Raw genomic sequence first — 24,087 nt, forward strand, 5'->3', positions numbered from 1 at the left:
AGGAATCCCACAGCCTGAGACACTCCCTACCATGTTTCCCCCAGGGAGCCCCCAGCCTGACACCCCCATAATGGGATTCCCATGCTGTGGCATATGGGGGCCCCAGTGTTCTGCAGAGCCATATCTGTGTCCACAGAATAAATGTGGTGAGACCCTCAGCTGCGGGTTGAGACGTCTCTTGCGGGGGGCACACAGAGCGGTTACTTGGAGCTGGTGTACTTGGTCACAGCCTTGGTGCCCTCAGACACGGCGTGTTTGGCCAGCCCCCCCGGCAGCAGCAGGCGCACGGCAGTCTGGATCTCCCGGGAGGTGATGGTGGAGCACTTGTTATAATGCCCCAGGCGGGACGCCTCCCCAGCAATGCGCTCGAAGATGTCATTGACAAAGGAATTCATGATGCCCATGGCCTTAGAGGAGATGCCGGTGTCGGGGTGAACCTGCTTCAGCACCTTATAGACATAAATGGAGTAACTCTCCTTCCTGGTCTTGCGGCGTTTCTTGTCCCCTTTATTCTGGGTCTTGGTCACCGCTTTCTTGGAGTCCTTCTTGGGCGCGGGAGCAGATTTCGCCGGCTCAGGTATCTCGATTGCTACTGACAGCACAGAACAGAACCAGCAATGGGTTGAGACGTCAGGCCATGTGGCTCCTGGAAGGATCTTTCCCTGACAGAGCAAGCCGTAGAGTGAGAAGGCTGGAGTTCCGAACAGTTGTTAATCATAAGCCTTCAGAAGCATATTTAAACTATTTCACTGAGCTTCAGCAGATTGAGGATGCTATTCTCTGCCATGGCCTTCTACCCTACCCAACCCAACCCAACCTCCTCCCAGGAGAGAGCATGGCTCTCAATGCTCTTTGCTTTGGCTTGTCTTCACATAGAAGTCATAATGCTTTAACTATACCAGTAAAGTTACATCCCTTCTTTTTAGTGTGGATGGCCCTATACTGGTATAATATTTATGTCCAGCTTGTATATAGCTCTTTTTATGAGTAGGTCTCAGAGTGCTATACAAAGGAGGCAAGTATCATTATCCCCATGTTACAGATGGGAAAACTGAGGCACGGAGAGGCAAAGTGACTTGCTCAAGCTCACCCAACAGGCCAGTGGCAGAGCCAATAATTGAACCTAGGGGGAGGGTGCTTGGGGCTCCAGTGGACAGGGGTAGGGGTGGGGCCTTGGGCGCAAGGGCTGGGCCACGTGGCTAACTTCCCCAAAGGGGGACTCACGTGTCACCCATGGATCTAACCAATTAGCCAGAGGTTATGCCCACTGCATATGAGCTCTGCACATTGCTACAAGACTCTAAGGCAGTGATACTCAGTGGTTCAGGAGCCAAATTAGCGATCAACATTACCCAAAAGAGCCACAGTAATGTGAATTCATTGTTTCATTTTCTATAGTACTATATATTCATATTTAAACAGTGTAACGGGGAAATATTTAGTTTGTTTTTATATATATAGCCAAGTATTATTATTTTATCAACTACAATTGGTTAATAACATAGTAAAAGCATTCTGATTGGTTAATAATTAAATCACACAGTGTTTCAATATCATGCTGCAAAGAGCCACAGGAGATATATTAAAAAGCCACTTGCAGCTTGCAAGTCTCAGCCTGAGTATCACTGCTCTAAGGTCTCATCTGCTTTAGAAGCTGATCTGTGATTCTCCTCCACCAGTGAAAGTTATAGTGTAGACAGGGCTCTGATGTTTTCCACATGTGAACCCATACAGTGCTGTCTGTCTCAGTCTGCAGCCAGCTCCAGAGCATCAGCTGTTTCCTGTAGCTTTACCAAGTAACGATTGGGTGAAATTACCAAAACCCAATTTTTTCACCGCTGTCATTCAGAATTCTGTGGTCAGCAGTGAAACAAGCAAGAATCATATAGCTGGACACAGGAGCAGCTGACATGTCCAGGGCTACAGGCTCAGGAAGCAGCTTGCCTACCAAACCTTGTATCTCTGCTCTCACAACACACAGCCAAGTGAAAGCATGCATCTTGACCCCGCTGTGAATGATGTCTCCACCCTAAAAGCCCATAACCTTCTGGAGTGCAAGGAAAGGGGAAGGAGTCAAAAACAATCAAGAAAAAAAGTCACTGAATAAAAATAAAGGAAAGAACCCAAATATAGGGGGTAGGAAGGGAAAGAGAGAATGAAGACAAAATGGGAGGGAAAAGGAAAGAATGGAGAGGAAAATGTACAGATGTGGCAACCGTGCTGAGATGTTGCGAAAGGGGCACCAACTATCAATCTGTTTCATCAATAAAAGGCAGGGTGGATAAAAATGATTTTTTTAAACAAATCAAAAAATCTGATTTTTTTAATTTAGATTGGATTTTTTTGATAAAATGCTTTTTGAGGAAAAAACCTATCTAAAGATAGATGCATTATACCTCAAAGATATCTCATCATGGAATACGGATTATAAATGCTAATTCTATAGTATGAGACAATATATTCATGTAATGTTTAAGAAAAGTTTTGTAAATGAGTTCCAATAGTTCATGGATTAGGGACCCAATTTTATGGGATTCCACAGGCTTCTGTATAGATTATTTAGGTTAATCTTTCAATCTACCCAATGGGACTCAGTGCTCAGTCTAGATAAGATCCCATCAGAGATGCTTAGTTTTGCAGTTCGCAAACTGGATTTGTGTTTCCAGAGGTAACATGCTTGTTAACAGCAAAAATGTTTTTAAATAAATAAATAATATATAGAGGTGAGAAATAACAGACCTCAACTCTATTGTCCCTCTGCAAATTTGTGTACACAGAGTCAACCCCATACCTCTCTCTAAAAGTGCAAAGTTTCAGAAAGTTCAATGAATTGAAGATTGTTGGGGGTGGAATAGATCTGGACAAGGAGAAGTCTGGAGATAAATGTGAGAAGCGAGGGACATATGCTTGTTTTGTTAAAATATACGTTTGCTGTTGAAGAAAAAAATCCAGAATACATAACGTTGTTGTTTTAGTTAAATAAAACAATTTAAATATCTGTGTAGTGATGTTCTCTTCCTAATACAGCATGGCAAGAAAATCCTCCAAATATTAATGATTAACCTGTTGAACTGGAGATAGTTCACCTCCCAATGACTTCATAAATATCTGCTTCAATTATCTTTGGGAAAATGAAATAACCAACAATCATTCATTTTCTGATATTGCTGTAAAACTAAACTGAAAAGTTTTCAAAATAAATCACTTAAAAAATGTATAGTGTGTACCTTCTAAAAATGAAACCTACATCCATCTCTGAGTTGTGAAGAATATGTATTAAGGTTATAACAACCAAGAAGAATGCATTTTTATATAGAAAACCATGATTAAATCAAGTCTTCCTGACTAGTGATTTAAATCATGATTTAAATCAAATCTATCCTGGTAAAAGGTCTGAACTGTTTGTTTAGGGACAGCACCCTAGTAGGAATCCCCGTACACTCACGTTCCTAGGAGCTGAGTGTGTAAAGCATGAACTAGGCTTCTCACACTAAGCTTGTCGACACCCACAAATTAACCATCATTGACAATGGGGGGGTCCTATTGGCCTCTGGCTAGTAGATGCCTGCTATATTATATTTGTCAGGCCCTGTCACATGTAACTAACTGTTTGTTTACTTGTTCCCAACAAAGGAGTCTTTGAGGAATGAGCAACTCAACTGCTTTAGGTATCAGCGAGGGATTTGCATAGAATCTCTCACTGAGGGCTCATTATTAGCCTATTCCCCAGCTGCATTTGTCACTGCAGGCTTCAGATGGATTTCCAGGATATCTCCAGCAAACAACAGCAACAGTGCAAGACTGACGTTCTGTGCGACTCCATGTGTTATAGGCAAGGGTAAGCAGGGCTTGAGTCAGCGTCCTAGTATGTGGGCACGTACAGTCGCAAAGCTGGTCAGCCAACTGAATGCAAGGCTCACCATCAATTGGTGAGACAGCATTTCGCTGTTCTGTTCTGGAGCTGGCCTTTTTTGCATGTCTCAGCCATCCTGCTGACCTTGTTGTGCACTCTCCCTCTGACTGAACTGTTCTTTCTTCCAAGGATATCATCAGGAATGCTGCTGCATGAGCCAACCGTTAGGGTCCATGAAAAGTGACGTAATCAGCATCATCTGCGCCACAGTGCTTAAGCATGTTATTTCCAAAATAGCACTCGGAGAGCTACAAGTTTATTGCCAGTATCTGTTCACTTTACTCACTGTGCACAGTGACTTCCGTGGGATTACTTAAGTGAGTAAGGTAGCAGTACCAAGTTTGGTCCCTAACCTGAATTTCCCACTGGCAGCTATTACCAAGCTTCCATGCCAGCTGATTGAATGGCCATTGTTTATTTTTACTCTCTTCATTGCAGAAAATCAGTTGTCAAGATTGACCCACTCTCTGCTCCCTTTATTCATTAGAATGCCACTTTAGCTGGCACGGAACCAATCCTGCTCTCACTGAAATGACTGGGAGTTTTGCTGTTGCTATCAGGGAGAGAGGGGTCGGGCCCCATCTTTTCAAGACCACGGTGGAAGAGGCCCGTTCAAACAAACAAACAAACAAAGCCAGGCTAAGCAAGTGAAGGGCTGGGTGTGAAGTGTTTTGTCAACTGCATGCCTGCATACAAAAAATATATCTTGACCCCTGATTTAATCTGTATTGATTTATCCATTCGATTGGTCTGACACAAAGTGGTCCAGTCAGTTCACCGTTTCTCCTCTTGACTAGGCAGCATGGATTTATAACCATGCTCAAGACACAATGCAGTAGTTCTGGATAAACCATCTAGCCATTGCAGGAGCTATACAATTAAATGTTCCTCTTCTACCAGGGCCTCTTGCCCAGCATTTACATGGTTGCACTGTAAAAAAACTCTGTTAGCAGCGATGCCCGTGGAAAACCCCGATCTAGAGCAGCCCCTCCTGTCAAAAACATTAATTTTTTGCCCAAAGTGATCTCTTGGGGGTGGGGGGCTGGGAAGGTAGGGGGTGTATGTGAAATCTGTCCCCACCCTCAGTGGGAACAGACAGATAGCTCAATATGCAGAACTCATGAATCTTGGGATCTCCACGGAGGCTAGGTCCATGGACACTGGCTCCAGGACCCCCTGCCTCAGCCCCTGCCATAGCACTGTGCTGTCAGGCTTATTCACTTTGAGTGGTAGGGGGATAAAAGTTATGTGCCCTACCTCAGCATTTGGGACAGGGGCAGGTGCTGTAGAAGCAGCTCACAGGGGGTCATCTATGTGAATGGATCTAGCAGGCACAATCCAGGCCCCTATCAGGATCTCACATCATCTTCTACATTTGGAACTGCAGTATGACATGAACAATTATAGTTAACACAATGTGTGATTTACCTGTGGAACTCACTGCTGCAAAACAATATTGTGATTAAATGGTTGTTTTAAAAATTATTAGATGAAAGAGCCTTTGCAGTTACATTAATTAGAACAAACATTGTAAGGGCTACAGTGCCCCAAATTTTAGGATGTATGCTGATCACTGGTTGGGATCAAGAACTTTCCCCCATAGTATAGCGACGCAGAACTAGGTGCATTATGGGAGCTTTATGCTTTCCTTTGAATGATCCAGCATTCATGACCCAGAGACAGGATGCCAGATTAAATGGTCCACTGGTTTGTTCTGATATAACAATCCCTATGGTTTAAGAAAGGAAAGAATATCTTGTCATTTAGTATGCCTTCTGCTATCTCTGGTCCTCACTAAAGTATATTATGCACTTGCCATGACCCCACAATATAGGACATCATGAAAAAGCTACTAATTAAATGAGTGCTTTTAAAATCATGCCTCATGCACCATTGTCCAATTGGAAGACAAAAAACAAATCTAAATTAAGTAGATTGTGAAGCTTTGTGAAAGAACCCTTTGAGCTTTATTGCTCCGTAGACCAGCCAGCATACCTGTAGTGCTGACACATATTTCCAAATTTATGAAGGAAAAAATGCAAAGACCCAATTAGACACATTTCATGTCAGCAATACAAGCCTGCTACTCAGGGGGTAAACTCTTTTCAAACACCGAATGGGGTCCAAAGCATCAATATCATACTTTTAGCATGGAATTCTGCTGACAAACAGTGCAGGAGTCTTTAAATCTGGGAAGCCAGAGAATCCATAGGGAGAAACGAGAAATGTGTTTAGTTTGGCTCTACTAGTCAAAACATGATCTAAGCCATGGGAGCTAATTATACATTAGTTTAAAATTATACACACCCGACGTAATATATGAGATCCTTATTAATACCAGGAAGAAATGCCCCAGTATTTTCACTGGCTTAGCCCATCTCTGATTCAGTCTCATTTAATGGTTACAAGAAAGGATTGGGGGCTTGGGGGACGTTAATTTGTTCTTATTAAGCTTTAGAAATAGTTACAAGCATGCGTTCTTCCAAAATGCAGGAATTGACTAATAATGAACATATCACACATGAAAAACTGTATCAACTGCTAGAAAAAAAAGCTGCAAAAATTAGCACCGTAGAGACAACTGGGCCTGATTCTGATCTCATCTACAGTGGTAAATCAGGAGTAATCTCACTGAAGTCTACTGAGTTACACAGGCAAGAGCAATCAGAATCAAGCCCAGGCAACTGTAAAAAGTATATTGCACACCTCTTAGCTAGCATTTGTCATAAACACAATGCATGCCATCAATTAAAAAAAATAAAACCTAAAAAAATGTGTTATAGTAAGATAAAGTATCATGAGGCATTGATGCACAACTGCATCAGGAATTTTACCATTTGTATGTAGTTCCTCTCCTAGAAGAAGTTAGTTCTGTTTTTTGTCATTAAGGTGAGACAATCAGGATAACCCTTTGCATTATCGCATTGAATATACATCTGTATACAAACAATTGATCTTCAGTTAAATGAAGTTTGGTGTGTAATAGTCCTGAAGTCCAGAAAGCCGGAGGAGAATGTGACCGGTTGGATCACAGAAAACCCCTTGGGCCTGCCAACTGATGTTCCAAGACTACTTCTGCCCCTGCTTTCCCTGCCAGCATGGGACTCCAGCACCCTGTCTTGCTGAGCCAGACACGCCAGTCTGCTTCAACACAGACCCTGGGTCTGAACTATGTGCCCCAAAGCTGCAGACTTAGCTGAAAGCAACTTAAGAAGTGTTCCTGTCTTTAATACTCAGATGTCCAACTCCCAGTGGGGTCCAAACCCCAAATAAATCCGTTTTACCCTCTATAAAGCTTATATGGAGTAAACTCATAAATTGTTCACCCTCTATAACATTGATAGAGAGATATACACAGCTATTTGCCCCCCTCCAGGTATTAATACATACTCTAGGTTAATTAATAAGTAAAAAGTGATTTTATTAAATACAGAAAGTAGGATTTAAGTAGTAACAGACAGAACAAAGTGAATTACCAAGTAAAAAAAAATATGCAAATCTAAGCCTAATACAGTAATAAAACTGAATACAGATAGGTTTCAGAGTATCAGCCGTGTTAGTCTGTATCCACAAAAAGAACAGGAGTCCTTGTGGCACCTTAGAGACTAACAAATTAATTTGAGCATAAGCTTTCATGGGCTACAGCCCACTTCATCAGATGCATAGAATGGAACATATAGTAAGAGGATATATATACATACAGAAAATATGAAAAGGTGGAAGTTGCCAGACCAACTCTAAGAGACTAATTAATTAAGATGAGCTATTATCAGCAGGAGAAAAAACTTTTGTAGTGATAATCAAGATGGCCCATTTCAGACAGTTACCAAGGCGTGTGAGGATGCTTAACATGGGGAAATAGATTCAATTAGTGTAATGACCCAGCCACTCCCAGGCTCTATTCAAGCCTGAGTTAATGGTATCTAGTTTGCAATTTTGAAACAGAAAAACTTCAAAAACAGACTCCAGCGAGCAACTGCTGGACTTGATTTGCAGGCATTAGCTAGGGGATTTCTCATAATGGCTCCCTCCTTTGTTCTGTTCCATCCACTTATATATCTTTTGCATACGGCTGGAATCCTTTGTCCCTCTCTGGGTTTCCACCCCTCCTTCTCAATGGAAAAGCACCAGGTTAAAGATGGATTCCAGTTCAGGTGACATGATCACATGTCACTGTAAGACTTCATTACCCACTTGCCAGCCCACAGGTCTACAGGAAGACTGACAAGTAAAACAGAGCCATGTACAGGTAATTGTCCTGGAGCCATCAAGATTCCAAACCACCATTAATGGGCCACATTTTGCATAACTACAATAGGACCTCAGAGTTATATTTCATATTTCTAGTTTCAGATACAAGAGTGATACATTTATACAAATAGGATGACCACACTCAGTAAATTATAAGCTTTGTAATGATACCTTACAAGAGACCTTTTGCATGAAGCATATTTAGTTACATTATATTCACACTCATCAGCATACTTTCATAAAATCATACAGAGTGCAACGTCACAGAGAGAATTCATGTGATAAAGCTAATAATATTCTGCATCTGTTATAGGTTATGTCAGAGATATCAGGAAAAACTGACATTGTATTTTTAACAAACTGCAGATTAGCTTTTCATTTCCAGATCCGGTCCATTCCACAATCTCTGTAACATGCCAATTAGAGGTATTTTGCAAAGCAGCGGATTTTTAAGGGTATCTTGTACACTTTCACTATGTTTAAAGGAGGACCAGTTGCAATCAATGAAGTAAAAACCAGGTGAAATATGATTGCAATAAGGTGAACAAGCACACTGGGCCATTAGAACACTTGGCCCCAATCCCACTAACACTTATGTACATGCTTCATTGTAAACATGAGTAGTCCCATTGACTTATTGTACATTCATGTGCATAAATCCTTGCTGGATTGGGGCCTGTTATCATTCTCTACAGAAAAATCTTTAATCTTATCATCACACTCACTGACGATTCTTTCCTACCTCTGTAGCATGCTGCTCTAAATTAGGGTTTATTTTGGAAGAGTTTAGTTTTGACTCAGATGCATCCCATTCAGCTGAAAGAGCTTGCTGCAAGGAAAACCAGTTCTAAAGGGTCGTTAGTAATGGAAAGTGGTAGAAGTTAAATCAGATTTCCAATCTGCTGATTTAGTTGGTTCTAGATCAGATCCTGTCAAAGATGACCATGGAGGGGGCAAAAGGGAATGAACATATCGTGAGCACTGCGCTGAGTGATAGTAAGATCAGGGGTAAGAAAAATTTGTCTAACATATTTTCCCCTTTCCCTTCATTGGTGGCATAATGGTGAAAAGAGGAGAATTTTTTAAAAGGAGGGTCCCTTTAAAGCTAAGAAAAATAGGAAATGCAGAAAAAAATCTTGTCTCCCTTAACAATTCTCTATGGTGGTGTAGTCATTGTATTTTGCTTCTGTGTGACATGATAAATAGCTCAAATCACTTTTCTCCTCACTTTCCACAATCTCAGTGGTTATGTAAAAAAGAGCAAAATAATCTATGAGCATCCATTTATTTAAACCAATCCCTTTGTAATGATTGCCTGTCTTCATTCAGTACCTAAACCATGAAGACATTTTCCTTTGCACAAAATGTGCATTTTTAACCAGGGAATGTTCTACCTCCTTCCTAACATGCAGCCCTAACTCACCTGAAATGCAATAAGATTACTATTAGCCAGAAACAACACACACACACACGCACAATCTAACAGATCTTCTTGTTCAAAGAGCTCTTTCAATTATCAGAGAAACGTATTCCATTTCTGAAGTAACTTAGGAGGCTGGCTCAGCATATTTGACTTTTGCCTTTGAATAAGAAGGTAATTGTGTTCCTTTAACTCCCCACCCGAGCAAGGCATCATGGGAATGACTGGGCTTCTTGTTGTAATGAATTTCTAATGAAATGTGCAGCAAATATCCTTTTAGCCTGTTCTGCTCTTTATACAAATCAAAGGTAAAACATAACTGTGAAGAGAGTGGGGAATATCCTGGCTAGCATTCAATTTAATACTATCACAGAACAAATTAACATTTAGCACTGTATCCACAGCTACCTGTGGGATGCCTACTTCGGCAGTTGTCTGTGTGCAGCCATTCTGATACACTGGGAAAATTACTTTAACTGCTCTGTGCCTCAGTTTCCCCATCTGTAATGTTGTCAGTAGCACTATAGCGGAGCAGTTACCCCACTCCTGTGAAAGGCTAGGCTGATTGGGGAAGCAGCCTCAGCTGGGGCCATGCCCCAGTCAGGCCACAGCTGGCCCTATAAAAGGGCTGTGAGCCAGGAGCTGAGTCAGTCTCTCTTTAGCTCTGGAGAGAGAAGGACCTGGTTGCTTGGGAGAGGATGGTACTTGAACTGGAGCAGTGCTGGGGAGTTCCAGCCTGGTAAAACCCCAGGCTGCAGGCCTTGTTGAAGGCCAAAGCAGGTACTGGGGTTGCAGAGGTGTAGCCCAGGGTTAAGCAGAGGCAGCTGATCCAGCCCCCTTGCAAATGATGAGTGGCCTTTACAGATTGCAGTTTGCCCCAGTGAGAGGGGGCTAGATGATGACTTGCATGGTGATGGCAAGGTGATGATGCAAGGTGGGTGTAGAGGGTTGGGGGTTCTCCTGGGAGGTGTGTAGGTACAGCTGGGGCAGAACCCCAAGGTAAAAGGGTACTGGGGTCCAGGAGGGACATGGGGTCAAAGGCAGGTGAGCTTGCTCCAAGCTGGAATTGAGCTAATTCCCAGGATAATCAGCAGAAGGCGCTGTGCCAGTGAGTCGGGGTGTTAGAGAGACAAGGTGGGTGAGGTAATATCATTTAATGGACCAACATCTGCTGGTGGAAAAGACACCCTTTCAAGCTTCACAAATGGGAAAAATTAATGAGTTTCCCAGCTAAACACAAGGTGGGACAGATTGTGATGTTGCAGGAGAGTGGTTAAAGTGAAGTGGGTAATTAACACTTCTGCGGTCTTGGGGCATAGGAGGGTTAGCGGGTTACAGATTGTTGTAATGAGAAATAAAACCAGTATTGTTGTTGAGACCTTGGTTTTTGGTGTCTAGTGGATTTAGGGCCCTAGGCCCATCTTTTCGAAGGGGTTGTGAAGGTTTGCTTTGAGGATGAAGGGGTCTAATGTGAAGTGATCATTTTGTGACAAGAGTGATAGGGTGTTTTTGACTTGTCACTTTCCTGTGAGTTCATTTGGGAATGCAATGATTGTCTGGTTTCACTCGCATGGTTGTTACTGGGGCATTTGATCCTCTGGAAGAGGTACACCGTATGTTGTGATAAGCATATGTAGGAGCCCTGGATCTTGATAGGTTTCTTCTGTGGGTTATTGATCATTGAAAAAGTGGAGATATGACTGCAGGTTTTGCATCAGTTGTTCTGGCAGGGTCTGGCACTGCTTTGGGTTGGCATGTCTGGGTCTGTGGAAAGCTTGCTTTTGATGATGATTTTGGGGGGGGGGGGCTGTTTGAAGGCCAGAAGAGGGGATTTGGGAAAGATTTCTTTCAGGATGTGGTCCCCATTAAATATGTGTTGATGTGAGGCTCTATTAAGTAATGTATGTAAAGAGCTTGATCATCATTAGCTCTAAGATGCCCCATAAATATCATAGAACATACAATAGCCATGACTGGGACCCAGGAGATCTAGGTAAAATTCCCAGCTCTGTCATACCCACAAACTCACGATGTAGCTTTGTATAAACAACAATCTCTCTGTTCCCCATCCTTTCTCCCATCTTTTGCTTGTCTTGGTAAGTAAGCTCTCTGGGGCAGGGATGGCCTCTTGCTGGGTGTGCAGTGCCCAGCACAATGAGGTGTCTATGTGCTACTGTCCTACAGATGAGTAGTACCGATATAACTTTGAGGATGAAAAGTGCAAGTTTGGTTTGAAGGGAAAATATTCAGGCAGAAAAAAAGAGAATTGAGTTGATGTTACGCAAAGGGTTAAAGGAAATCAGGAAGTCCTTGACAAATGTCAGTGAAAAGTATAGCTGTTCTCCAGGAAAAGAAGCACCCCTATTAGGTGAGGGTTGGGCTGAAATTTAATGATTAAAATGCCAGAGATGCTGAACTCTTTTTACAATCCATCTTCACAAATTAAAAAAAAAAATAAAGCCAAGAGTATGGGCAATTAGGGAGTAATTAAAGCTGTAAAAAAACCGCTATCAATAACAGTGGATAAAAGGATACTTACTAATGTGGCAATACAGAAATTAATGGATCTGTATAACATGCATCTTGTTCCAGGAAATGACTAACTCAGGACCTGCCTCTGCACACACTTACTTGGATCCTTAACTTTTCTGCACACATTTACACATGCATGTAAATTACCTGCATCCCAGTAAGTCTGCCAGCTGGAAGTAGTCTGAGCTCCTAAGTAGAGATAGGGAGGTGCATAAATGTGTGTGGGCATGTAGTCAAAATGATCAAACCCCTGAATTGTTTCTGAAAAGTCACAGACCAGTGGGATAGTACCAATGGACTGGGGGGCAAGGGGGAAGCAAATGTGATAGCTTCAAAAGCAAGAACATTATTTACTATTAATAAAAAATTGGCTGTTTGTACAGTGTTCCATCCCCCAAACAAGAGCTGAATTATCTCCTAAAATAGAAAGGACTCCTCCAGTTTTGTTGGTCCTTATTATTGCACTAATCTATCATATGGAAAACAGAGCTATATTCTACTTCTCCAACTCTTTAATATGATTTGCATAAGACTCTTCTACCTTTTTCTTTACCAAAATAATAGCATAATGCATGGAGAATTAGAATCGCTACATTTCTTTTCCAGATAAGATTCAATTATCCACATTTCAGCAAGTTCAAAGTGCAATGAGGTGCAGTTAATACTGTCTCTGTTTTATAGAGCTTTACCTGAAGCTTGAAGGAAAGTGTCTGCACTAGGCTGCTTTGGTTTACACTCACATGTGTCAAAGACAATTAGATTCAGGCAGATCATTTGACAAAAGTATAGAAAAATATATTTTACAAAATTCAGCGCACAAAGAATTTCTGACCTAAAGCGCAGGATATGTTTGTAAAACTCATGAACAGGTTCCTCTGTGAAAGCTTGTAGCTCCCAGTAATTGCTAGGTAACAATGACTTGCCCCGAGGGATCAGCCAATGACAGCTGTTTCAAGCTTGTAAGTGAGTGTGCTGCTGGGAAGGCTTTTTATGGACCTGCTCTTAAAGGTGATTAAAGTCCAATAAAAATGGACTGATGTGCTTTTTTCCCTCCATACTGCCCGCAACATGAGACTGTTCCCTTAAAGGTATTAGAGAGACAAGCTGGGTGAAGTAATATCTTTTACTGGACCAATTTCTCTTGATGAGAGAGAGAAATGGCCGAGCTACACAGAGCTCTTCTCCAGATCTGGAAGGCGTGACTGGGCCAGTGCAAGTAAATATCTCTCAAGCAAGAGAGAGAAGGTTTTAGTCTGATCCCTTTGTCTCGTGGCCACTCGCAAACAGGAAAGGGAGGTAGAATCATTGGCACCTACTCCATGGGTACTCTGGGGCTGGAGCACCCACAAGGAAAAAATGGTGGGTAAGCACCCCCGGGCAGGCCCCCATCAGTATCCCCAGCACCTCCTGCCCCCCAGCAGACCCTGCCGATCAGCACCTGTGCCTCCTGCCCGTTGCAAACAACTGTTTTACGGCATGCAGGAGGCTCTGGCTGGGAGGGGGCAGAGCGAGGATGCAGCGACCTTGGGGGAGGGGGCTGAAAGAGGCAGGGTGGGGCCTTGAGGGAAGGAATGGAGGGGGGCAGGGCCTGGGGCAGAGCCAGGGGTCAAGCCCCCCCAGCACATTGGAAAGTCATAATTTTAAATGGAATTACTTGCAGTTTGTCATTAATGGCTGCTGTAATTTCTTTAATTCCTGAGTGACACAGGGCTAGGGCCAATGTCTATTGAAATCAATGGATATTGGGTTGGGCCTGGAATGTAGCATTTTTAAAATCAAGAAAGATTTGTGGCTGCCTTCTGTCCTCAGAGCCTAGCCCATTATCTAGAGCAGAATCTGATCCCAAACATCAGGCAGGGGGCAAATTTAGAGCTAAATCAAATTGAGTGAGTCACTTTAATTCAAACATTGTTCTTATCTGCATACGTGAGAATGCACGGGGATAAATGCCTAATGGCACAAAAGCCAGCACCATGGAGTATTTGAAAGATGTAGCACTAGGAGATATCTTGGGCAGATCAGTGGCTCTCCTCTTCAGCAGGATAAATCACTGAACAGAACACCCCACCCTCTGTAGACTTGGTGTTGAACTTCAAAGTCCTACCTACACCAGAGACCACTTCTCACATGAGACAGCTGTGCTTTTCTGGGGCAAGTCAGATCTCATGAACTTTCTAAGTTTTTTCATAACAGAAGACAGCACATTCTCAGTCAAGGGTTCTTAACTGTGGACTAAACTTCTGAAGAAGATAAGACTAAGCCAAACCCTAGCCATCTTCAGAACATGAAGCAAGACCCACCTGTTTACCAAATGCTTCCAACTATAACAGAAGATGGTGGGGTGGGAGGGACAAAAACCAAGCAGAACTTCCTAAAACCTGAAGGGGGCAAAGAGCAAAATCTTCTATGGACAACACTATCCTGATCTAAACTTGATCAGTGCTTTGATCCTGTGGTGATGAGTACTATAGTAAAACCTCAGACCGATAGCAGAAGCTCCAGTTAATACATTTCTCTAACAATACTACTTGGGGGAGGGAGAGCCCCGACAGATATTGAATCACTCCATTTAAACAAGGCACAAAGCCACAGTGTTGGTCTAATCATAGACTTTCAAAATAAAATTAACTGATTGGTCATTAGGGCCACATGACAATTCATCATTATGGTAACGATGCATTTTGCATGATTCATCATCCTATTAATTGGCTTGCACCATTCACAGGGTGTGTGTAATTGTTGGCTGCAGTCGCAGCATATTTCGTGCTCTCGGCGGACAGTGGCTAGTTGTGTCTCTCCTCACCCCGTTGCTGGTGCTTGCCAAAAAGTAGGCATTAGGGACAATAGTTTAAAAAAAAAAAAAAAAAAAGTAAAGAGAGAAATAGTAGCCCTGTCTCAAAGTATTCAACGTGGGATGTCAGAAGCTGAACAGATAAGTTTCATGAGCAAGGTCAACTCCTTAGCTGTGTATTTCAAATTAATTCCTGTCCCATTCCTATTAGGATTCACAGTCTCCTGCTGAAGGAGGGGCAATATCTTGCAATAGACACAAGCAGAGGCTTTGAAGATTTGAACTCCAGGAAGTGGGGGGGGGGGGGAGAAGAGCAGCTTGCTGGGGAAAAAAGCCCCCTAGCATACCTGCCACCTCACATACCATTTCTATAGGACACACCCCTAGAACAAGTGTACTTCATAACCTGTCTATCTAGGTAAGGTAGTTATGTGCTTCCCCACCATAGCATGAGAACCTCACAATCTTTAATGTGTTTGGGCAGGGCAGGGATATTCTCCCCATTGTTCAGATGGGGACTCGGAGATGCCCAGATCCCAAAGGTACTTAAGCCCCTAAACCCCAGACACAGTCCCAGTTTTAGACACCCCTGTGATCCACAGCCCCCCTCCCCCACCACTTGGATGCTACCTAACCCAGGAGGCACCTGCATCTCACCTCGTGCCTACGTTTTCAGGGTAAACATTCCCTCTGTGCCTACGTTTCTGTTTCTGGGCATGCACGCTGCTGCTTCCCTCTAGGCGTCTGGATGTCTATCTCCTGCCTAAGCCCCAGAGTGATCCGCAAACTGGGAGGAAGACAGGCAGAGGAGCGCCTTTCTCCCCCAAGAAAGGCGTGCTCAGAAGCCATCTTGCAGATCGGGTCCTATCCAAAATCTAGCGGGAAGCAGAGGCAGTGTTTAATTTGTAATGAAAGAGGTGCCGGGGCTCAAGCAATTTCTTTACTTTCAGGCCCGGAGTTACTGGGGTTATGAACTGCCAAGCTCCAAGGTTAGACACTCACCTGGGGTGTGGGAGAGTCAGGTTCAATTGCCCCCTCTGGCAGAGGGGAAGACAGGATTTGAACAGGGATCTCTTACCTCCCAGGAGAGGGCGCCAACCACTGAGCTGTGGGAGCATCTAATCTAGGACTCCCACAATCTCCCCTGTTGAGCTGTTCTACTGTGTGTAAACAATTAAAGAATTCCTGGAGCAGGGGGACTGGACCGTGGGTCCCCCACCTGGACATCAGGCTATAGCGTCATTCCCTTGCTCCTGCTATGCCTGGCCCAAAGACTCAAGTATTTATCCAAAGTTGAATACCTTTACCAGGAGAGTGAGGGAGCCACGCCTCAGAATATCCCAGAGCTGCCTTCCATTCTTTCTCCCCATCTAACAGAGGAGGGAATTGAACCTGGCTCTCCCACATCCGAGGTGAGTTCTCTAGCCACTGGGCTACAAGTTATTAGCTGAGCACCTCCTCTTCCCGCAGTTTTGTAGGGACGAGAGACAGGTGCCTAACCCAGACTCACAAGAAACAGCTTAGGTGCCTAAGCCACCTGACTCCCTGAGAGGGATCCCTGGCTATGGACTGCTAGTTGCAATAGGTGTCTCCCTGCAGCCTGGATTTAGGTGCCTATCTCCACAAGGGGGTGGGGTTTATGACATACCCTCTGATTGGCATCTGCCACTGGCTAGTTTAGGCAGCATGCTGCCTTTTGTGATCACTTTCTGAGGGGCTTATTTCTCTGCATTCACTGTAGAGGAGGCTATGCACCTAATTCAGACTCTGTGGATCTCAGTAATTTTTCTAGGTGCCTAAAAGTTAGATGTTGCAACACAACACCTACATCCTGGTGTGGATCCAGGCCAGAGAGACTGTGATTAGCCCAAAGTCACACAGGAAATCTGTAGCACAGAGATCCCTAAAGTATGGGACATGTCCCCTGGGGGGGGGCATGGAGGAATGTCTGGGGGGCGCAGCAGCCCTGGGCCAGCCCCCACAGGGGCAGAGAGGGAGAACCACCCAGCCTCTCTCTGCCCCCAGCTGCGTCCCTGGCTCCTGGCCCTGCACCTGCCTCCAGCCTTGGCACAGCCTGGCTGTGGCTCCACTCCCACCCCTGGCCACAGCCTCAGCCCCACTCCCAGCTGTGGCTCCAGCCTTGGCCCCCTTATCCCTGTCCCCACACACACACATCTCAGAGGATCCAGGGAAGAGGGGGGCATGGACAGGGGTAAGGGAGGGGCACGACTCTCAAAAGTATGGGAACTGCTGCTCTAGCAGATCAGACAATTGAACCTAGGTTCCCTAGAGCCCAGCTTGGTGCCCTAACTACTGGATCATCCTTCTTAAAAAAAGACCTGAAGAGAAATGAAGTAGAAATAGCATTGCAGAGCCAAACCCCCCTCACCTCAGTCCCAAGGGCAGCCTCATTTACATGGGTAAAATAAGCAGGATTTGGCCTCGAATTTTTCAGAATTGCTGGGTAAAAGGAACACAATGATACTCAAGTGTTTATAAGGGTTAATGTTTATCAGTGTTGTAGTTCTGGCTCCCCCCACCCCCCTCGACATTACCCCATCTCCCCTCCCCACTACTGCATGTCCAGAAAAGTAGCTTTTAAAGAAAAAGATACCAGAACTTCAGCTGGCAAGTGCTGGCAAACATGACTGAGCAAGTAGGGCATTTTTTTTGTTTAGGAAGGTGCATTGATGTGCAGATGGCTGGAAGAGATTCAGAGCAAACCTCTGTTGATCTATGCTGCCATGAACTCAAGCATGTAAAAAATAAATAAATAAATACACAGACCTACAGATTATTTATACTCTACACTTTTAATGCAGTGTTACGCTAGGTAGTGTTGTCAGAGGGACTGATCCTCTAACCTTTCCTCAGACAAACTGTCCTGACTCTTACGAATAGTCACACTGACTGTAGGACGCCCCTCCTCCCAGTATAAAAATCTATCCCTCAGTTGACAGAAAATTATGCACAGGAATTCCTTAATTCTGACATTGCCCCCCTCAGTTGCTTTAAGCAACTCACTTCAGTTCTCTACCTCCATTTCTTCATATGTGAAATGGAGATTGACAGCAGCTGAGGATTTGATCCACAATCAGTATCACTCTTATCTCATGCTCAAATAAATTGGTTAGTCTCTAAGGTGCCACAAGTACTCCTTTTCTTTTTGCGAATACAGACTAACACGGCTGCTACTCTGAAACTCTTATCTCTGTTTGCCCTGCTTTGCACTAATGCAGAGTGTCAACACCAGGGGTTAATTACACTGGTGTAGTTTTGTGGTGTGAATTGCCTTAATGTAGGCAGGGAAAAAATATAATTGTACCCCTAAGAAGCAAGGGAATGCTCCAAACTTATCTAACCACAGCAATGAGAAATGAGCATCTGCCATTAGCACATATGCCTTCTCTTCCCCCAGGTCAGGCATTAGCGTTACTGCTGTGGTCTCTTGCCATGGTCTTTCATCACTGGGCTAAAACAAACATCTCAGCTTTATCATGCTATTCTACATCTTGTCTAAAAATGGTTACACTTTAGGTTCACCCGCTATAGAGTAGTTGCAGTGCTCTGTAGGCTTCCACAGATGTCGTGCTCAGAACACCGAGAACTCTGAGCCACGGTGTCTTAGCATGAGTGAGAGCTTTGCCGCTGCTAAGCTGGGTGTCAGCTCCCTGCCACACCAGCCTGCCTGTCTGGCCAGCAAACACTGCAAGACTTTGCCAGGCCAAACCTTGCCTTGCACGTGATCAGTGAACCTCAGAGACACCTCCCTGCAGCATCCGGTCCCTCTCACTGGACACTCACAGAAATTATTACGTTTGCCGCCTCCGAAAAGACAGAGCACACATCAGCCTGTTAGGTTATCTGAAGTCTCACGCTTCACTTTAATACACAGCATGGAGATGGTTTTGTAATAAAACACAAATAACCTTATTAGCAAAGAACAGAGATTTAAGTGATACTAAACAAGAATAAAAGAGACAGGTATGATTACAAACAAAAACAAAACACTTTCCAGTGACTAAAGTTACAATCTTTGCCTAAGCAGTTTTCTTACTTACCTCAAGTTACCAGCATCCCTAGCCCTCCAGACTAGGGCAGTGGTTCTGAAACTGTGGGTCAGGACCCCAAAGGGGTCACCAGGGCTGGCTTAGACTTGCTGGGGCTCAGGGCCTAAGCCTGAGTCCCACTACCCCGGGCCAAAGCCTGAGAGCTTCCACCCTGGGTAGCAGAGCTCAAGTTACAGGCCCCCTGCCTGGGGCTGAAGGCCTTGGGCTTCAGCTTTGGCCCCCTGCCCAGGCCAGTGGGGCTCAGGCTTTGACCACCCCACCCCACCGAGGGCAGCAGAGCTTGGGCGGGCTCAGGCTTTGGCCCCCCTCCTGAGGTCATGTCATAATTTTTTTTTGTCAGAAGGGGGTCATGGTGCAATGAAGTTTGAGAACCCCTGAACTAGGGGATCCAACTTTCACAGGCTCAAAGGGTATTGTACCCTACGTCCCCTTTGTTGTATAGCCAAAAGGTCTTTATGCTCCCTTTTTATTACTCAAAGTCCATTGTTTCTGCCTCAAGATCCAGGAAGGCTTCCTGGGCTGCAGATTCTGACCCTGGCATGACTGTTAAATAATCTTCTCCCCCCAGTTATTTAGCTTGATGGCTTTGTTTACCTTATATGTTAATGTATTTTCCACTGTACTCTGACTTACAAAGCTTGACTCAGACAGGTGAATCCACATACCTCGGTCTATGCCAAATGTGTTTATCAAGTCTGCCCCTGGAACATATTTCCAGCACAGATGCGTAACCATCCATCCATCCTTTAGTCAATGGTACTCCTGAACAGCGTGTCACCAGTTTACATGCGATACCTTATATTACACCCTTGGGATATATACTATGACAACAGTGTGTTAGGGGCAATGAGTGTGTCAGAACTTATGGGCGTTACTGTTTGGGGGGCCCTCTGCCAGTTGGCATTGTGGGGCTCCCAGGATCACAGATGCTGCCACTCTGAGTTTCCTTTCCTCCACTTCTTTGTCACTTGATTGCCTCTTTAGCTGAAACATTGTGCTCAACCCTCCGCTGACCACTCACAGGTTGTTGGGCTAGATACAGGAATTCCTATATGAAATTATATGTCTTGAATGGTCCCTTCCAGCCATAAAAATCTATGAAACACCTGGGCAAAGTGAGTCAAAGTGGATGTGAAGCGCTACCAAACCAAAATGGTAGCATGGTTCTTGGAGAAAAGGATCCTTGTGTACTCAACACAGAATATACAAAAGTATAAGTGATAGGTTCTACTGTGCCACTTGTTTCGTTTCTTGTTATCAAGAGCATTGGTTCTCAACCAGGGATACGCGTACCTCCAGGGGTACGCAGGGGTCTTCCAGGAGGTACATCACCTCATCTAGATATTCGCCTAGTTTTACAACAAGCTACCAAAAAAGCACTAGCAAAGTCAGTACAAACTAAAAATTCATACAATGACTTGTTTACACGGTGCTATGTACTATTAATTGAAATGTAAGTACTATATTTATATTCCAATCGATTTATAATTATATGGTAAAAATGAGAAAGGAAGCAATTTTTCAGTAATCGTGTGCTGTGACACTTCATCTGATTTTGTAAGCAAGTAGTTTTTAAGTGAGGTGAAACTTGGGGCTATGCAAGACAAATCAGACCCCTGGAAGGGGTACAGTAGTCTGGAAAGATTGAGAGCCATTACCACAGGCTAGTGAGCAAGAGGAACAGGCTGTTTCTCTACTAGAAGGCAAGCTGTATGCAGTGTCTCTGGCGTGTTCTTCCGAAGGATTTCTTCAGCACAGCCAGCTGTTAGTAAAATTATTTGTGTGCATTCACTGCAGAAACCAAATCTAAACTCAAAAGGCAAAGACGTCTCTGGCAAAGCGTCAGGTTTATCAATCAAATTGTTCCGCAAATGCATTATTCTATCATGCAGTACTTCCTCCACAGCATATTCCCCACCTGTGCCTTCACAGGAATCTAGGCATTAGTGTGCAGTGACCGCACAAGGAGAACAGGAACAAGTTAATAGTACCAACTTCAAGTCAAGAACTGCCCTAGCAAAGCTGGGTCTGCAGCGTCAGACTCTCTTGAGTCTCAGTTAGTATGAACAGACAACAAGTTAATCCATCTCAGAAGCATGGCAGAGTTTTTTGCACTGATCTGTTTCACACCTGCTCAGCTATTTGTACTCTCAACAATATGCATGTCGTTATTAAGGGAGACCAGGTGGATAGCGGAGGAATTCGTTCTTACATCAACATCTGCAGGGGAAACGAGCACAAAGACTAGGTGGCAAGGGCAGCAGCATTTCCAGGGCCTACTTTCCCACGGTCCTAGACACAGTGATGTCAATGGAGCCTGCTGGGTTATGAATGAGCGGTTTCTGTTCAGTGCCCCTGAGCTCGGGGGAGGGAAAGATCAGGATCCGAGGTGCACAGCTTGGGCCCTTCTTTATGTTAAATTGATAATGACCCACTGCTTGTTTGTTTTAGGGGGAGGGAAAATAAGGGGAGGTTCTATTGTTTGCTAGGAAGCAGTGGCTGGATTTAAGATGTTTTTTCCCCTTATCTTCTATATTGATTTTTTTCTGCCTAACAGAGGAAATTAATTCACCAGCAGACCTACACTAATAAACTGATCCTATGTGCAAAATATATGCCTCAAGACCACAAACACTTACACCCTGATCTAGCAAACACTAACACACATGCTTAACTTTATAGATGGGGGGAGTCCCTTGTAAGTCAAGTTAAAGACTTTGCAGGATCAAGGTCTTAAACCCCTGCTTACCTCTACTCATGTGCATAGTTCCATTGCAGAACTATACATGGGGAAAGGGAAGCAGGTGCTCAAATAAATTGGTTAGTCTCTAAGGTGCCACAAGTACTCCTTTTCTTTTTACACATTTTCAGGGTAAGTGAAGAAACATTTCAGTGTCAGGGATCTAAACAGTTGTGCTAATCAGTGAGCAGAATATGATAAACATAATCATAGCCTTTTAAATATACTTCAGTTATTCAACCTTACTTTCAGACCCAAACTTTTCCATTTCGGCTGAAAACTGGAGCACTGCTTTTCAGCTTTAGATCCATACCGTTTGACTAAGGAAGTCCAGCACTTCCCCGCTACGAGCAGAAGAGTGAACTGTTCCCTTCTCCCAAAACAATAAAAGATGATTTTTAAAACAAAAAATTGGCAGATCCTTAGTTTGGGTTGGTGTCTTTCCACATGACCAATAAATGAACTTGAACAGATAGCTATTGTGCAAATATATTTACTAGAGTCAATTAAGGCACAGACAAATGCCTATGGTCTCCGCTCCTGGAGTTATGTGGTGACTCAGGTGTAACCAACGCTGTGACATCTGCCTGAGTCTGCCAACATCATGAAACAATAACTGCAAGAGATTAACTGTCCCATACATCTCAATGGGATGGTAACGCTGAAACCTACTGCTCTTCTCCCCTGGACTGGGGAGGGCAGCTCTGCTGCAGCCGTGTCAGTAGCTCGCCCCTCCAACAGTGTTGTCTGCCTGGGTGGATAACAGTTGAGTCCTCCCTCTTCTGGATAGGCACCAGCCTGCCTGGAGGTAATGAGCAGTAGTCCAGGACATGGGAAGGGCTTAGCCTGCCCAACAAAAAGAATGAGCCAACCAACTCTTATGTAGAGGGCCCTTGATTTCAGTGAAAGTTAGGACACATTTTTATGTCTGATTTTGTAAGCAAGTAGTTTTTAAGTGAGGTGAATCTAAATACCTTCATAGACCTGGGCCCCTGTCATTCTCACATCAAATAAGGTCAGAGCCATGTGAAGAGGTGCATGGGACCCCAGCCTGCCTTAATCCAACCCTGACATTTAATGAACCAAGAATGTTGCACCCCTTAAAATCAGCAGAAGAAACTTAGGGAATCAAGGATGCATGTTTGCTTCCATTGAAATTAAATCAGCCTCAGAACTGACATATGTTGAATGGAAAAAACTAACATAGCAGGCTGTCCAGAGATTCCAACTCTGATTCAGTTCTTGAAACCCCCATAGCTATCCATGATTTATACCTGTAGACCTCAGATACTCAGTGCACCAGGATAGGTTATAAACATTGTTCCAGGAGGAGATTAAAACTCTGAATGCTAACTCAAGCCCAAAATGTCTTTGGATGCTAGGATTGCCTTGGTATTAAATTAGAGTTAAGAGAGAGCTATTTTTCATTAAGACTGACCTCTCAGTCAGCTTTACTATGAATCTGCTCTCTATTTTCTAGTCACCTCCAGCTTCCTGATAGCAATCTGCTGCTCCCAGCAACCCGGCTGAAAAGAAGGTTCTAAAACACACTGAAATACACCATTCCTGCTTGACCTGACCTTGCACTCCTAACAAACTTGTAAAGCAATTAATCAAAGCCTCATTAGAGCCCACAGTTCTGGTTAATTAACCCAGCCAGAGGGATGGTTAATTGTGGCTAATTAAACACACCTTTAATTATGCTTGTTTTCACTAGCCCTGCTTCACCTAAAGAAAATGATCTTGCAATGCCTCTGCTGAAAGCCCATCAGTGAAAGATAGGAATAACATTTTCACACTGAACTAGTTTGTAGGGATGTTGTTGTATGCAATACTAAAGGGCTACCTTTCAGTCTATACCAGCTCACCCCCATTAAGGAAACTTCATCTTCAATTTACCTTTATAATATTAATGATAACAAATATTAAGTTAAAAGCACTCAGGGTGGAAAGGTGGCCCAGATCCATTGCTGAGGGGTTCAAAGCGCCTCTTTTTGCGCCTAGCTCTATTAGGGGGACCCAGGTGGAAAGTTCAACGATGAAAACCACAGTCTGCCATGTGAACAAGACACTTTCCCTTCCACGCAAGAGGAAAGCTTTAGGTGGCCTAGGCTTGAAGAAATTCAGCCCCCTCCCCGTTCTCTAAAGAGCTGGTTGAGTGGGTGTGCAGATCAGCCTCTGGCTTGGGTTCACCGTAGTATAACAGCGTCTCCCTCAGAGGGGCAGCACCTTTACGTGCTGGGCTGCTGTACCCAGCCGTTAGCCAGCAGCTTGCGGGGGGCTGCACGGTTCAGAAGGCCGTAGCCGTGCCCGGTCCAGTTCGGGTTGCATTGTTGCATGTACATGCACGAGCCGTTTCAAGGGGCAAGC

At 44.0% G+C, this 24,087-nt stretch overlaps 1 protein-coding gene across 1 annotated transcript; it reads right to left on the bottom strand.

The window, feature by feature from the left end:
• Positions 1-200: 200 nt before the first annotated feature.
• Positions 201-24,062, bottom strand: LOC140913633 (histone H2B 8). Its single transcript, XM_073350360.2, has 2 exons — positions 23,970-24,062; positions 201-662 (listed from the first exon to the last, which is right to left on the bottom strand). The coding sequence occupies exons 1-2, from the start codon at positions 24,060-24,062 to the stop codon at positions 201-203; spliced, it is 555 nt and encodes a 184-aa protein (XP_073206461.2).
• Positions 24,063-24,087: the final 25 nt, after the last annotated feature.

Source organism: Lepidochelys kempii, chromosome 6, assembly GCF_965140285.1.
Source record: "Lepidochelys kempii isolate rLepKem1 chromosome 6, rLepKem1.hap1, whole genome shotgun sequence".
Taxonomy (NCBI): domain Eukaryota; kingdom Metazoa; phylum Chordata; order Testudines; family Cheloniidae; genus Lepidochelys; species Lepidochelys kempii.

What these genes read in the sequence shown, in the direction of transcription:
- LOC140913633 (XM_073350360.2), bottom strand. Translation starts at nt 24,062, where the DNA reads ATGTACATGCAACAATGCAACCCGAACTGGACCGGGCACGGCTACGGC. An exon ending in AGCTGCTGGCTAACGGCTGG is followed by an intron (nt 663 to 23,969) that starts GTACAGCAGCCC and finishes TTGCTCTGTCAG; the next exon opens with GGAAAGATCCTTCCAGGAGC.